This window comes from Eulemur rufifrons, chromosome 20, assembly GCF_041146395.1.
Source record: "Eulemur rufifrons isolate Redbay chromosome 20, OSU_ERuf_1, whole genome shotgun sequence".
NCBI classification, from domain to species: domain Eukaryota; kingdom Metazoa; phylum Chordata; class Mammalia; order Primates; family Lemuridae; genus Eulemur; species Eulemur rufifrons.
The window spans coordinates 7,578,363-7,593,668 of record NC_091002.1 but is presented as its reverse complement, the minus strand read 5'-3'; the positions used below and the strand labels follow the sequence as shown (position 1 = coordinate 7,593,668).

Below are 15,306 nucleotides of genomic sequence, written 5' to 3'. Positions count from 1 at the left end.
TGGGACAGGGAAACCCAGAGGCAGCCCCAGGGCCAGACTCTGCGCTAAGCTCTGGGTTTTCCTGACCGCAGGCGTGGAGGGACACAGCCCGCCCTCCAGTGCGATCCCAGCCGTGGGGGCCACGCGGGCAGCCAAGTGGGGTCGGGCGGCCCAGAGCCGACGGTGTCTGGGGGGTGCCAAGAGCCTGGAGCCACCCTGTCTCAGGTCCCCAGCACCTGCGTACTTACAGTACCCACACCTGGTCCCGCCTTCAAAGATGAATCCGTTTGGCACGGCCCCGTAGCGCCGGAGGTCGGACAGCTTCCACTGCCCCATGACAGCCGGAGGGACGTCCCTGGCCAAGACGAGGACGTCATTGCAGAGGTGCAGGGTGGCCGGGCCACTCTCCAGCTTGGTGCCTGGCGCCACCGTCACGTGGAACCTGTGCACTGAGGGGCCAGGCGGGAGCAAATGGGCGTCACAGAGAGTGGGATGGAGGCTGGCCCCCCATGTGGCTAGGGGGGCACCCTGGTGTGGCTGGGGGTGGCCCCACCCTCGGCAGCTGCCCACTGCACGCTGTGACACGGATGAGGAGTGATGGTGCAGCCTGGGGGTGGGGCCCCTGCCTCGGGTGGGGCCGCAGTTCCCTCCCCCCGTCCTTCCAGGAGCTGAGGAACACGGGGCCGGGCTGCTGTTCACAGCACCTACGCTGGGCTGGGGGGCCCTCCTCCCACGCCCCCTGCCCAGGCAGCCATGTGGTCCCATTTCACAGATGAGGAAACTGAGGCTCAGGGAGGCCCAGCTCCAGTCCCAGACTGGCCTCAGGGATACTCAGGAAACCCTGGACCCTCTGCCCAGTTCGCTGTTCTCCTGGCACCGAGACCACCCAGAGGTAGCTGGGCACTGCCCTGGGTCCCTGTGGCCCTGTCCACGACCTCAGCTTGGCCTTTGCCTCTGAAGGCCCCTGAGACATAGTCGTGAGCACCGTCCCATCCTCACCTTTCTCTCTCCCAGTTCACTCCCCACCTCAGAAGGGGGTGCACACCCAGGGAGCCTGGCCCGGGAGCAGAGGCAGACCCCACCCTGCTGTCCTCCCCGCCCCCTGCTCCCAGCGGTGGCCTGGGGCACATCCCTGCAGGACCTCGCTGTGATTTCTGCAAGACAAAGATGAAAGGGCAGCACCCGGCCGCCTCTGTGATGACACCTGCCCCAGCCGGATAAAGAACAGGGGTCTGTGCCACTGAGCCAGGCTGGGCTGGGGGGAACCCCAGCTGCAGAACTTTCTGGAGAGGCGCAGTTGCCTTCCCCTGTGCCCTCTGGCTGAGCCATCCGCACCTGCCCTGACCGAGCCCGGCCGCTCTCTCCGTGGGATGGAGGAAGAACGGCGGCTCCCCGGACCCGCAGCGATCCAAGGCAGGAATACTTTAATGCAATGTTTAAAAAAAATAAAAAGTAATGCAAGGAGTCCAGGATGAACAAAACATTAAGTTGTTAAAGACAGGAGGGTCAGGGCTGCTGGGACTCTGGTCAGGTGAGGGGAATGCGAAGTGCAAGGCCAAAGCTTGACTTTATTTAAAATTTTGATATTTTGCTCATCATGGGGTTTTTTTGCATCAATTTTGATTTTTTAGAAAATACTGCATTATGCTGTCTCTGCTGCTGAACACTGAGGACCCTAGCCCCAGCCGCCAGGCCCACTTGGGGCAGCCAGCCCTGCTCACACAGCCCCGGTGGGCAGCCCACTCCCTCGAAGGGTGGGGGCGCACCTGCCCGTCCACCGGGCCGCCCGGGGGGGCTGTGCCCGATGTCTCCCCAGAAGCTCACGCTCCTCCCTGCCCTCCTGGCCTGCCCGGGCGGCGGTCGGGGGCTGCTGGCTCTGGCTCAGCATCCAGCGTGGGAAGCAAAAGACAGGCCTTGGGGAGGGCACTGCACTAAGAAGGCCCCCAGCTCCGGCTGAAGGTTCTAACTAATGGGGTGATCAGGGAGGTCCTAAGGCCCCACGGCCCCGAAGGCTTCCTGGTCCCAAACCCTCACCCGGGCACCCCCAGGCAGGAGCTGGGCTCTCCCAACCTAAGCTTGGGGCTCAGTAAATGTTTGAAGACCCACTAATGTCCCACCACATCGGTGGGGACCCCAGGACCCCTAAGTGGGGAGGCCCTCACCTGGACCCCTGCCCTGGGTCACTCACCCTCACCGAGTGCGTAGCGGATCCGGGCGTCCCAGGCGCACATGGCCTCACGGCTGTCGAAGCCCAGCATGACGGCCTGGGACAGGCAGACGATGGCCAGCGTGTGGGCCAGGCCCTCGTACGGCAGGCCGGGCTCCAGGCCACAGATGTCCTCCAGGGTCAGGCTGCTGCGCTCCCGCAGGCCCTTGGCGCGCTCTGACTTGTCCTTGTAGACCAGCATGAGCAGGCAGTCTGTACAGGTGCAGCGCGTCAGGACGCCAGCCCAGCCCGCCCGCCAGCCCGAGGCCTCAGCACCCCCAGGCACAGCCACAAAGACCCAAGTTGGAGGCACAACCCTGAGCAAGCCCCCCAACCACGCCATGTCTCTGTTTCCTCATGTGCCAAGCGGCATGATCCCCCTCCCTGCAAGACCACAGGCCGGGAGCCCACAGCAGGCGCAGACGCTTCATGGCTGCACCCCGCCCGCCTGGCTCTGGCCCCCGTGGCTGGGTCCTGGACCCCCCAGCGGACCCACCCGGCCACACGAAGAGCTGCAGGAGCTGTAAGTAGTGTCTCAGGGGCTCAGGCATGGCATCTACCCAGTGGCTATGGCCTCCTGCCTCAGTCCTACGCTGGCCCTGCCTATGCCCGCTCCCTGCCATGCCGGACCCACGTCATCTGATGGCTCCTTGTTTGCAGAGTGTGGCCTGAGCTCCAGCCTGGGGGGGGACAGAGTCACTGGGCTTCCCAGCCCCCTTCCACCAAGCCACTGTCCAGTGTGGCAGGCCCTGGTCCCTTCCTTGGCTGCAGGGGACGTGCCTGAGTCTCACCTCCCGGGCCCTCCAGGGCAACTCAGGTCTCCACCCCCCAAGTTCCCATTTTCCAGTGTCACTGTCACTACAGCATGGTAAAGCCAGCAACGAGCCCCGTGCAATCCACTCAGCCTGGAGTGCAGCTCAGACACAGCACGGCATGGCCCCCAGCACGGCCCCGGGCACACACCTGGCCACTTGGACACGCACCTGTGCATGGCAGGGCAGCTTGGCCGAGAGAACAGACAGGATGACGCAAGGAGCGTCCCGGCCCACTGGCGTCAGCCCAGGCTTGACAAACTGGTCTCCCCCAGCCCCTGCCCGTCCAGCAGGGGGCCCAGGACGCCACCCTTTGCTGAGAGTGTAGGTTTGCAAACACCTAAACACACTTACGTGTGAGCCAACCCCACATCCTGCGCGAAGCTGCAGAAATCAAGTCCCCGCGCCCACGCAGGGGGTGGAGGAAAATGCCCCGGAGAGGATGCAGGACGCATCTCCCTCCAGCCTCTGCAAAGCAGGTGTCTGCCCTTCAAACAGGCCCAGCAAACCCAAGCGAGAACCAAAATCCCAGATGAACTTGACTCAAACACTAATTCTCCTGGCGGCACCCAGAACAGCCACGGCTTTTTCTCCCCTTCCCGGTCCCTCCGTCACACAGGGCCACAGAGTCACAGCTGTGGGGCCGGAGGGGTCCCACGCAGCTGTCGAGGCACCAGCGCAATCTCTCCCGAGGCAGCCTGGGAGGACGGCTCCCGGCGGGAGGCGAGGCCGGCCCGACAGAAATGAGCCAGACAGGTCGGCATAAACGGAATTCGCACAGTGAAATGGTCTCCCCAGATGCCACCAGAGGACCCGAGGAACAAAAACGCGAGGGGCTGGCGTGAGCACAGGAAGAGCTTTCACAGCGACAGGCAGCCACAGCGGGAGCCTTGTGTGAGGACAGCCCTCGCCACCCCCAACTGCCACCACACCTGGGTCCCCAGCCCTCTGTGGCGAGCTGTGCTTGGATGGCTGTCAGGGCAGGTCCGGGCCACAGCCACGTGGAGACCACGAGGACAGTCCTGCCCCACACAGACCACGCCACACCCAGCCACTCCGAGGGGCCTCCCCGGGAGCGAGGCCCAACGGGAACCTCTGCCTGCCTTCCCAGCAGGCCCCTGGAGTTCTTGGCCTCAGTGTCCTCATCTGTGACGTGGGGACAGCAGGCCCCCCACCTGTGGTAATGCCGTGAAAACTGTGCAGGAAGGCGTGTGGAGTCGCCACGTGCAGTTACACGTCCGCCCACGTCACCAGGTGGCAGTGCCGCTGGGCTGGCCCCCTGGATCTGGCCGTGTGTGCACAGAGGGGACCGGGCAATGCAGGACTCGCCCATGGTGCTCTGCAAGGGGCACACACTGTCAACCAACCACCTGCCACCTTTCACCTCCCAGGCCTCGGCCTCCTGTGCTCCCTGGTGGGCTGATCACCCCAGAACCCAGGCAGGGACCCTTTGCCTCCAAGGCCTGGCTCCATGGTGGTGGTGCCTCAGCCACACGGGCAGGTGCCCGCCTCCTGCCTCTGCCGCCAGCCAGTCCCGGCCACTGCCCTGAAGCTGCTCGTGGGGCCCTCGGTTCTGCCCTGGGCACCATCATCTGTCCCCACAATGTCACCCTCGGGCCAGGTGCCCCCATCTCCCTCCTGACTCACAGAAAGCCCTCGCCGCTCACCCCAGACATACCGGCTACTCTCCCCAGGGCCACACACCGGCCTGCCGGGCCCTACCCCCGCCAAGACACTCTCCAGATTTCTAGAAAGGACCCCCACCATACCCTTCAAGTCCAGCCCCACCCCCGCAGTCTCTGGCCTTCCTGGGCCAGTTTCTACGTAGCAGTCTGGCCCCGAGAGCCCCTGGGGGGAGCATGGAGCTCTTGATTCCAACCCCCTGTTGACCCCTTGATTTCAGATCTCTGACCTCCAGAACTGAGAGGATAATTCTCTACCGTTCCAAGCCCCCGCCGGGGGTGCTAGCTCCACCACCCACCTGACAGGGCTCCCCGCCCACCCCTTGCAGCTGTTCCAGCCCTTCTCCGCAACACCCTATTTTCAAAGCCCACCCCGCAGCAAGTGCCGAAGCGCAAAGCTGCTGTGGGAAGGGGCACCAGAGAAGAGGAAACTCCAGGCAGGGGCCTGAGGCCACACTGGCAGGGCAGGAGCATCGGCACAGAGTGCTGGGAGCAACGGAGCTGCGGTCTTCCTGGGACACAGCATGCCTGGCCTGGGGGACACAGGACAGAGGGAAGTAGGAGCCGGCACCCACCCGCTGGCTCCCCCGGATCCAGCCCCAAAGCACTCCCTGCCACACCCTCCCAGGAGGCCTGGTCATTGGGAGGATCTCCTGCCCAGTGACCAAGGTGGCCCCGTGGGCACACTGTGCCACCCCCACACACAGGGTGCTGCTGGGCTGCAGCCTGGCCGAGAAACCCTGTCTCCAGGGGACAGGATTCGGAGGCATTTGCAAGATCTGGGGGCTCCTCAAAGGCAGAAAGCGCCGCGAGGTGCAGGCCCAGGCAGCGGGGCCGGCCGGCTAGCAGCTGCACACGCGCACGGGCACTCGCGCTCACACTCGCTGCTCGGGCCTGAAAGCGTCCCCCCAAATGCAGGTGGTCAAACCCTCACCCCCACGGCGATGGTGACAGGAGGTGGGGCCTGTGGGAGGTGATCATAGGGGTGGAGCCCTCAGGAACGGGATCCGTGCCCTTACAAAGGAGGCCCCCGAGAGCTTCCTGCCCTTCCACCGCGGGAGGACACACCGCGAGCCGCCGTGCATGAGCCGAGAAGCAGGGTCTCAGCAGCCGCGGACCTGACTCACCCGGACTGGCAGCCACCAGCACCGTGGGACAGAACTGTCCCAGGCTGTGGTATTGTTAGAGCCACCGGAGCTGAGAGAGCCACAGACACGCACGCTTTCACACTCCACCCGCACAGGCCACTCACACCCACGTGCACACCTGCACACGCGCACACATGCATAGATGCTCACGCTCCTCACGGCACACGCTTACGTGTTCATGCACACACATGTATGTGCACGTTCTTACATGCACACCCATGCGTGCAAGTACACACTGAGACGTGCATGGGTGCCCCAGCGGGGGACAGGGTGACCCCGGCTCAAGCCCCACGTCTGGGCACCCATCTTCAGGCTCTCTGAGCCTCTGCTCTTCATCTGGGAGAGGCTAGGACACGCAGCCTGCACAGAGCCCGGCCTGGCACGAGTGGCCCCGGCAAACGCCATGCCCCGGTGAGCACAGAGTGCACCCAGCAGGGCCACAACCCAGGCCTGGGACAGTCGGGGAGGTCCGTGGTCCAGTGCTGACATTAAATACTCAGAGGGACACGGAGCTGGACAGTAAGTCACCCAGGCCCCAAGGCTCAGCCCACCCCGCCCTCCAGTAACTCCTGCCCTGCAGCCAGCGCAGGTGGGGCTGGCAGATGTGTCCCGAGACAGGGAAAGGCAAACGCCAACAGACAGGCAGCAGCCCACGTCAGGGCAAATCCTGCCAGCCCTCCAAGGGCGCTGAGAGACCCCCACTGGGCCCCTCAGAGCCCCCTCACCCCTCTGGCTCTGTCCCAGCCTGACCTGGCGTCCACCAGCACTGAGCCCAGCTTGTTCTGCAAATGCCTACAGTGTGTTGACTCTGTGAGCAGCCCAGGACCCGGGGGACAAAGCCAGGCTCCCGTGAAGCTGGCTCTACAGGCAGAGATGGCAGAGGCACAGATGAGCCCACAGACAAGGAAAGCTGGGCGGGGACTGACTCTCCCAGGAGGGAACTGACCCCGCACAGCAGCCCCACAGGGAATAGCACTGTGTCAGAGGGAACAGCCAGTGCAAGTACCCAGAGGCAGGGCAGCGTGGCCTCTGCAGGGACCCAGAGGGCCAGGCCAGCCCGAGCAGGAGCGGGAGAATGGCCCGAGGTGTGGGCAGGCTGCATCTGGTGGACCTGGTGATCGATGCAGAGAGCTCTGCTCCCACGCACCAGGGAACTGGAAAGGCCCTGAGCAGAGAAGACCAGCCTGGCTCCGCTCAAAGCCGACCTTGGCCGCCGTGTGGAGAATGGCCCTGGGCGGGGCAGTGGGGGCCTCGGAGGTGCTGCAGCGTCCAGGAGGACGCACTGTGGCCACAGCTGGCTGGGGCCAAGGAATAGCCGAGGCTGTGTCTCCCGGCTGGAGGCCACGGGACTGCAGGAAGCCGGCAATCGAGGAGGACTCCCCAAGTTTGGGCAGGATGGCTGGGGAGGGGCCTCTGAGGTGGGGGCCAGGACAGGAGGATCTCCTGGACACATGAGGCTGAGAAGCCCCCCAGGCAGCTCGAGGCGACACACGCAGGCAGCTGGACGCAGGCGTCTGGAGATGTAAAAATAACTGCGGAGTCACGAGCACACGGCAGCCTCGGAGCCAGGCAGGCGGGAGAGCAGCTTCGGGCCTCCCGCGGGGAGGAGGAGGAGGGGATGCGGCAGAAGGATGGCCGATGGGGCGGAGGCCCAGGGAAGCTGGAGGCCGGGAGGCGGGGAGAGTCCTCACTGCTGGGCACAGAGGGAGGCCAGGGGAGCGGCCATGGGACTTGGCCCTCAGAGATCGCGGTGACCTTGAGGCAGTGCTCTCAGCAGAGGGGCATGGCGGAGCCTGAGGGGACCCTGCTGAGGGTCAGCAGCCTGGGCACCGCCGAGCAGGCAGCAGGAGACGGTGGGTGTGGGTACAGGGGCCCCTGCCCACGCACTGACACGGAAGGCTCCGGACGTCGGGCCGTGCAGGGCCAGGGCCAGGCCCTCTCGCCCAACACTCCGTCCACCCTCCCGAGAGCCCTGCAAGTGGGCCAGGCAGGGACTGGCACTAGAGTCCAGCTGAGGATGAGGAAACTCCAGGACAAGCGACAATCTCAGGCGCAGCTCGAGTGAGGGGAGCTAAGAGTCGAACCCTGGCGCTCAGATGTGCTGTCCTAAAAGAGGCCACAGGAAGCTCAGCCCTATTCTGTGACATTTCCGTGGGGACAGGAGAACTGGCCACCCCCGGCACCTTGCCCAAAGCCCGCAGCTGAGATGTCAGCCCCGTTCCCGGGGAAGGAAACAGAGGCCCAAATAACCCAAAGCCAGGAGATGCCAACGTAGGAAGGGACCTGTCTGGTCACCACCCCCAGAGACCCACATCGTCCAGAAATTCACTCCGTGTTAGCAGGGCTGACGGCTGCACAGGTCGGGGCCCCGAGCACAGCACGGGCCACACGGGCAGCTCTGGAGCTCACAGCCCGTTACTGTGTGTGGGTGCAAGGCCTGTGCCGTTGCCGTGACCATGTGACGGGGACCCCTGCAGGCAGGGCTCAACCCCACTGGGCCGCATGGGAGGGTGAGGCAAGGTTGGGGGATCCCCGCCCACCGGGAACTCAGCAGAGGATCTGAGAGCAGGGACGGGGCAGACTAAGCTGATGTCCCCTCGGCCTGAGAGCAGGCACTGCCCTTCCAGCCGGCCAGGAGGGGGCAGGCAGGAAACCTGGGCTCTACCCCAACAGTCCCGTTCTTTGGGCCAGACCCCTGGGCTTCTGGGCCCCAGCCTCCTGCCTACAGCGACCCCAAGGGCCCTGCCAGCTCCAGGACTCTGGTGGTCCGTCCAGCCACTCTTGTAGCCCTGGCCGCTCCCCGACCACCTCTGGGTGCCTGGCCGGTAGCCGTGGCCGCCTCAGGGCATCAGAGTGGTCCCCTCTCACCATTGCAAGCCTCAGCACGGGAGAGGGAGAGAGGGGCTGAGACCAGGGCTGGCTTGCCCGGTCACCAGCAGTGAGCCCCAGCCAGGACTGGCCCCGGACTGTCCTCCGTGGTGAGGGGACTCAGACACGCACTCTCCGGTCAGGACAGAGGAACACCATCCCGGCAGAGCACCCTACAGTCCCACACCGAGGCGGAGGACCCCGCTTGGACTGGCCGTGCTGGGCACTGTGGCCAGGCGGTTCTGTCCCTTCCCCCTGCCCAGCTTCTCCACGTCCCTCAGCGAGCAAGTCCCACCCATCAGGAACGTCCCCGGCTTCCGACCGTGCACTTGGATAAAGACGTTTTCCTTTGTTCGCTAACTAAACTCCACTGTGAGAGGAGTAAGTGCTCGTGCTCCCCGTCCCTCCTGCCTCTGTGGGCCCTTCCGGAAGGAAATCGCCATGGTAACAAGCTCTCATGGCCCTCCCTCACACCAGGGCCAGAGAGCCGGACGTCCACTTGCAGGGCCCGTCCAGGGGAAGGTGGGCTGAGACAGCAGGCGAGAGGCGCTGGGGTGAGGGCAGAGCTCCCAGAGTGGGTGCTGGGGGGCTGCCATCCAGGTTGGCTCAGGAGGGTCTGGAGGGGAGGGTAGGGGAGGGGAGTCAGGGCCTCTGGCCAGGACAGGGTGGGGAGGTGGGCTTTGGAATGCTGCTCCCACCCAAGCTGCTCACGTTACTGGCCCCTGAGCAATGCCACAGGGCATCAGATTCAGCCAGGGGGCTGCTGAAGTGACCAGCACACATGGGGTCCCAGGACAATGAGACGGTGGCTGCAGGGCTCAGAATGGATGCAGGGGCCCCTCCCACCCTGAGCCAACCCAGCCCCGGAGCCCCCTTCAGGGCCAGGCTGCGTCTCCCCAGACCCCCGTGGCCCCAGTTCCCGTGCTTCTCAGCTGCCCTGGCGCACGTGGTCAACACGGGAGATGCCTGGTGGCCACCAGGTTCATTCACAGACTCAGAGGTGCCCTGGTGTGGAGGACCCTTGACACACCCCACAGAGCAGAGGGACCCTCCCTCTCAGGCCCCTGTGCCTCTCAGGAAGCACTCTCTGATCCACACCCCTGCTCCTCTGGTGGGGGAGGCCCTGCACAGCCCCCACCGCTGTCCCCCCATGCACCCCCCCGCCCCCCCCCCCGCCCCCGGTGCAGCGGCCCACCTGCCCCCAGCCCAGCTGACCCACACTTCTGTCCTCTCCTCCCTCAGCCCGGCTATGCCTTGGCTCTGACCCCACTTTCCTCTACTGGGACCCCCACTTGGCTCTGGACAGCACCCCCAGCCCCAGGGTCTGGGCACCAGGGACTGAGTGCAGAAACGCCTGGCCGTGGGGCCCAGGCAGGAAGTGATTTTGTCCACGGCCCTCTGGCATGGCAGCCCAAGGGGACAGCAGGCGTAATGGGGAGGGAGCCCCCTGTCCCCCACCATCTCCTGCTGGGAGCTGACAGACACCCTGGCAGCCCTCAGGACTCAAGACACCCACATCCCACACAGGGCCTGGCCAGCTTCGAGGCACCTGTCCCCTGAGGCAGCTGCAGGCTGCAGGCGCGGCCCTCCCCCTGCGCCCCGAGCTTTGGCCCAGGCTGCCAAACTCGGGGGCTCCTCGCTGGCCTTCTCCAACGCTGGCTGCCCAGGGAAGAGGATGGTCCCCCGGACAATGTGGATGTCCCCTCTCTCCTCCCCAGAAGCCACCCTCTGCTCCTGCTGCCTGGGGTCCACAACCAAAGGACTGCACCGCCCAGGGAGGGGGTGGGGTGAGCGCCAGGACCCACCCACCGGGCCGAGCACCCGGAGTGCAGCTTTCTGGGGCGTCCCTGGCCACCCGACGGGGGCTCCAGGTTGCTCCCCTTCCGGGAGGGGCTCTGCGGGCCGGGGCTGCGCCGCTCAGCGCTCGGCTCCCAGTCCGGGCTCTCCGGTTTCGGCTATTTCGGGCGCTGGGGCGCTCGCCCGCCCGGGCCCCGGGTCGCGCAGGGTCCGCCCGCCCGGCCGCCACCGCGCCCCCGCCCCCGCTCACCTGCCACCGGCGACGGCTTGCGCAGTACCAGCCACCTACTCTTCCACTGCGGGGACAGAGACAGCCGTGAGCCGCCGCCCGCGCCCGCCGCCCGCCCCGCGCCCGCGCCGCGCCCCGACCTTCTTGCCGTCCCGCAGCTTGACCTGGCCCTCCACCAGCGCCGCCTCGGTCATCTTCGGTCATGGTTCCCGCCCGCCGCGCCCTCGCCACCGCCCCGCGCCCGAGCCCAGGGTCACTTTCAAAATAGCTCCCGAGGCCTGGGCCGGCCAGGAGGGCGGGCCGGGGCGGGGCGCGACACCGGGGACGCCAGACCGGGCGGGGCGCTGGGGTCTCCCGGCCTCTCCTGCGGGTGGGGAGCCACATGGCCCGCTCCCCTCCCCAGTGGCGCTGTCTCCACGCGCCACCGTCACCACCTGAGGCCGCCCACCTGCTGGAGCAAGCCCAGCGCAGGACAGGGCACCGGGACCTCCGCATGGGGGTGGTGGAGGGGTGCATCTCTCCCAAAAGCAAAGCAAAGGACGCAGCCTGGAGGGGCCCTTCCTGTTCCTACAGACAGGTTCCCTACTTTAAAGTTTGTCTTCAACCAACCTGGCTTCCCCCTCTGGCACCTGCCCCTCCCACCAGCCCAGGGTGTCATAAGACACCCCTGACAACAGGCTGACCACAGGCAGCCCTGGCCCAGGACACCCCTGAGTCCTCAGGCGTCCTCCACGTCCAGAGTTGGTGGGGCTGGGGGGGTCCGCAGGGTCTGCGCTGGTTACCTGTCCACTTGTGTTCTCACTCACGTGTGGAGATCTTGGCAGCGTGGACCAGTGCAGGGGGCTCCCTCGTGGTCCACTGGGTACCCCATGTCTTCCCACCCCCAGCCTGACACAGATGGGCACAGAAGGGCAATGCTGCTTCGTAAAGGACCCACCAGGCAGCCCCATCCCTGAGCTCTCTCAGTTTGACCCTGTGGCTCCAGTCTTGCTGTCCCCAGGGTCTGGCCTAGGCTGGAGATGCCAACCCCAGGTTCTTCTGGAGACCACATGCTTTGGGGGTCAGGCAGGTCCATGCCTTGGCTGGCAGCCCCTCGTCTGTAACAGGCCTCCAACAGCCAGCACTTCAGCAGCAGCCCCGCAGATGAGGGAACAGAGCTGAGGATGAACCCAGCAACATGAGCACCCTGGCCGAGCCGCGCAGGCCCACCCGGGGAGGAGAGAGGGGAGGGTTACGGGAGCCCGCGTGAGTCATTTCATCCCACGCAGACCCCCAGGCTGGGTTCCCCGTGCCTCATACAGAGGAGGACACAGAAGCTCAGAGCAGCATGGGGCCTGGTGGCCAGGACTGAGCCACACTGCTGGCCCCAGGCAGGGCTCAGACACAGGGGAGGCCCCAGGCGTCCCTCCCCACTGCCCTGGGGATCTGAGAGGCCTTAGAGGGCCGTGAGGGTTGATTTTGATGCTGCAGGGACATCTTGGTGGGACCTGAGGCGAGGAGGGGGACACCAGCCCCAGGAAGCAGCTCTGTGCATCACCCCCACCCCCCACCCCGCTGTCACCTGTGCAGCCACCAGACGCCTTCCTTCCGCGGAACAGTTGCTGGGCCACAGAGCCCCATTCATGCTCCCCACACATCCAAGCCCCGAGGGGCTGGCCCGGGACAGCCGGTGTGGAGGCGGGTGGTGTTGGGGGTTGTAGCCACTGGATACATCCACTGCCCGAGGCGCCTGGCACTTGCTCCTCCCTGCAGGGAGGGCAGAGCCCTGCTGCATTCCCGAGTGCTGGCCGTGACCCAGGCCCCTGCATGCCTGACAACTGCACCTGCTGCCACATGGGCCCAGGAAATGCGGGCTGCCCCGGGAGCAGACAGCTCCTCCCCCCACGCCCCTCCCCGTGGCCCCAGAGGATGGCTCTGCGGCTGCCAGGGCTGTTGCAAGGTGGGGAAAACTTTCTGCCAGGAGGAGGAGGTGGCCTGGCTCCTACTCCCAGACTGGCCAAGAACCCTGTGACCCTGGGTTGGCACCTACCCCTCTCTGTGCCTCAGTTTCCCTAGCTGTTACAGCCCCATGGAATATTGGAACCACTAGACAGAAGGAGCCTGGACCCCTGAGTCACCATGGGGAGGGCACCAGCAGCACCCGGCCCGAGCAAGACTGTGAAGCGCAAGCCCAATCAGACAGAATAAAATGAGGACAGAAACCCACATCTGCACACGCTGCGGTGACACTGCCGCGGCCAAAGTGAAAACAGCATGAAAACCACCCCAGAAAAAAATTACTTAGGAAAGAACAATTAGATTTAAAGCAGATTCCTCAACGGTAGCAACGCAAGCCAGCAGACAATGTGACAGTGACTACTGATACATCTGAGAGGGAACAGTGAGAGAATGAACACCAGGAACAACTTCATGGGACTAAATATTAAAAATTAGGCAGATTAATTATGCAAAGGATGACTTCCTATAACTGGCTCAAGAAGAAATAAAATTGCAAGCTAGAATAATTAAGGACATTGAATCAATAAATATTTTCCTGTAAGGAACACCAGGATAGGTAATTTTATCCATGAATTCCGTCAGACTTCCAAAGGGTAGATCATTCCAATCTTACACAGAATCTTCCAGTGAATTTTGATAAAACAAGGGATACTCTTTACTTACCTTAGGAGGCCAGGATAGCTTTGATAATAGTCATTCAAAGAACATAAGAGAAAAATTATAGGCCAATCTCACAAACATAAATGCAAAGTCCTAAACAAAATACAAGTCAATCAAGAAAAGTTAAGAAAAAATACAGCACGTATTGGCCAGGGTCCCAATAGGTGGCACCAGTGGCAGGACAAGTCCAGGAGGGCTTGTTTACAAAGGTGTGGTCAGGACAGGGGATCCGCGGGCAAGAGCTCAGCAGGGGAGGGTGGAGTGACCACGGGAACCTCAGGAGGAGAAAGGCAGTATGTCCTGGGTTCATCTGCTTGCTGGGGACACCGTTAAGAAGTACTACAGGTTGGGTGGCTTCAGCAACAGAACTTGGCCAACCCACATTTCTGGAGGCCGAGTGTGGGCAGGGCTGGCCCTTGGAAGCTGTGAGGGGGCGACTGTTCCCCACCTCTTGCCTCTGTCCTCTCCTCGAGTATCCTCGCATCACCTTCCCTCGGTGCGTGTCTGCATCCCAGTCACCAGTTGTACAGATTGGTCCCCACCCTAATCACCTCCTCCTTACAATCACCTTCGTAAAGACTCTGTCTCCAAACACGGTCATGTTCTGAGGTGTGGGGGTAGGGCTTCAACATGGAATTGCAGGAGGACACAGTTCCGCCCACAACACTGAGGCCACCCAAGAAAAGGGAGCCAGGAAACTATGTACCCCAGTCTCACTCTCTCTTTTCCCCCAGCCCACTGCTGGGGCTCCCCAAAGGTCCAGCAAGAAACTGAGGGGCACAGAGCCCACCAACGCAGCCCAGAGGCCAAGCTCAAGGTGAGAAGGTGGAGCAGCCCTGGAGGGGCAATGGAGGACCCCTGGCTCACATTCCCACCCAGTCCCCTTCACTGCAGGAATGCAAGGCTGGCTTGACACCAGAAAAACCTATAAATGCAGGCATTGCATTCAGGGATCCGAGAAGATTCATGTTTATCTCAGTAGACACAGAGAAATTGCTGAAAACACCCGGCACTCACAGGGGAGAGGTACTGGGGAGAGCTCAGCTCAGATGTGGCTCATGATGGGGCTGGAGCCATACAAGGTCACTGAGCCCTGGTGGCAGCTGGAGGCCCCAAGCTCATGAAGAGGGGCTGCCCTGCCCTCCGTGACCTTGGGGCACTGGCACCAGCGTCTGCCCCAGTTGCTGTCTGGGACTGCAACCAACATAGCGGCAGGGGCTTCAATGAGCTTGAGGGCTCTAGGCCCATGCCTGGCTGTCAGGGCAGTGGGGGAAGCGCCTGGGCTCTGGCTGCTGGGTGGGCTCCCAGTGCCTGTCTCTTTCCACTTTGCTCAGAACCTGGTTCTGCCCGGCTGTGAATGCCCAGCCTGTGGCCCAGACTTAGCTGAGCCGGCTGCGGCAATCCTGTTCCCTACCCTCCAGCCTCCTCTGCAGCCAGGCGTGGCTCTGTGGCCCTTTCAGGTAGATGAGAGCTAGGTGCCACTCTGCGGGGTAAAGGGGTTCTGGGAACGCTTTTGCTGTCCTGACAAAAGGGAGCCGATAGAATTGGCAAGTTGACGTCAGCAGGCCGCTGACTTCCCAGTACGTGCTTAAGCTGCACCAGTCGGGTTTCTGCATGCACCCTGCACAGGAGCGACGGCGGGCGGGGCTGTCGGGCAAAGCCTGCGTCCTGCCGTGCCCACGTGCATGCCTGACCACGCATGAATGAGAGAGGACCCACTGGGCCGGAGCGTCAAGGGGAGGAGGGGCGGCACAGGAGAGAACATTCCAGGCTGCAGAGCAGAGAGGAACCTGCAGTGCCCCAGAGGTCTCCCCTTAGCCCTACCACACATCCTGCGCCCTCTGGCCTCCAGCCCTTCCTCCTCCTGTCCATTCAAAAGAGCCAAGGCAGGGGGATGGCCCCAGCAAGTTGAGCACCGGCAGTGACC

General features: G+C 63.8%; 1 protein-coding gene across 2 annotated transcripts in view; it reads right to left on the bottom strand.

Moving 5' to 3' along the window:
• Nucleotides 1-10,924, bottom strand: part of DOK7 (docking protein 7) — a 32,123-nt gene extending 21,199 nt beyond the window's left edge. Inside the window, exons 1-4 of one of the 2 annotated variants that reach the window (XM_069495934.1) lie at nt 10,862-10,924; nt 10,743-10,788; nt 2,168-2,398; nt 228-428 (exon numbers count right to left, since the gene is read on the bottom strand). In XM_069495934.1, the coding sequence (XP_069352035.1) occupies nt 228-428; nt 2,168-2,398; nt 10,743-10,788; nt 10,862-10,915 (532 nt within the window). In that variant the 5' untranslated portion in view covers nt 10,916-10,924. Of the gene's footprint in view, nt 1-227; nt 429-2,167; nt 2,399-10,742; nt 10,789-10,861 lie in introns of those variants that run through there. The other variant, XM_069495935.1, reaches the window with a different exon arrangement.
• Nucleotides 10,925-15,306: the final 4,382 nt, after the last annotated feature.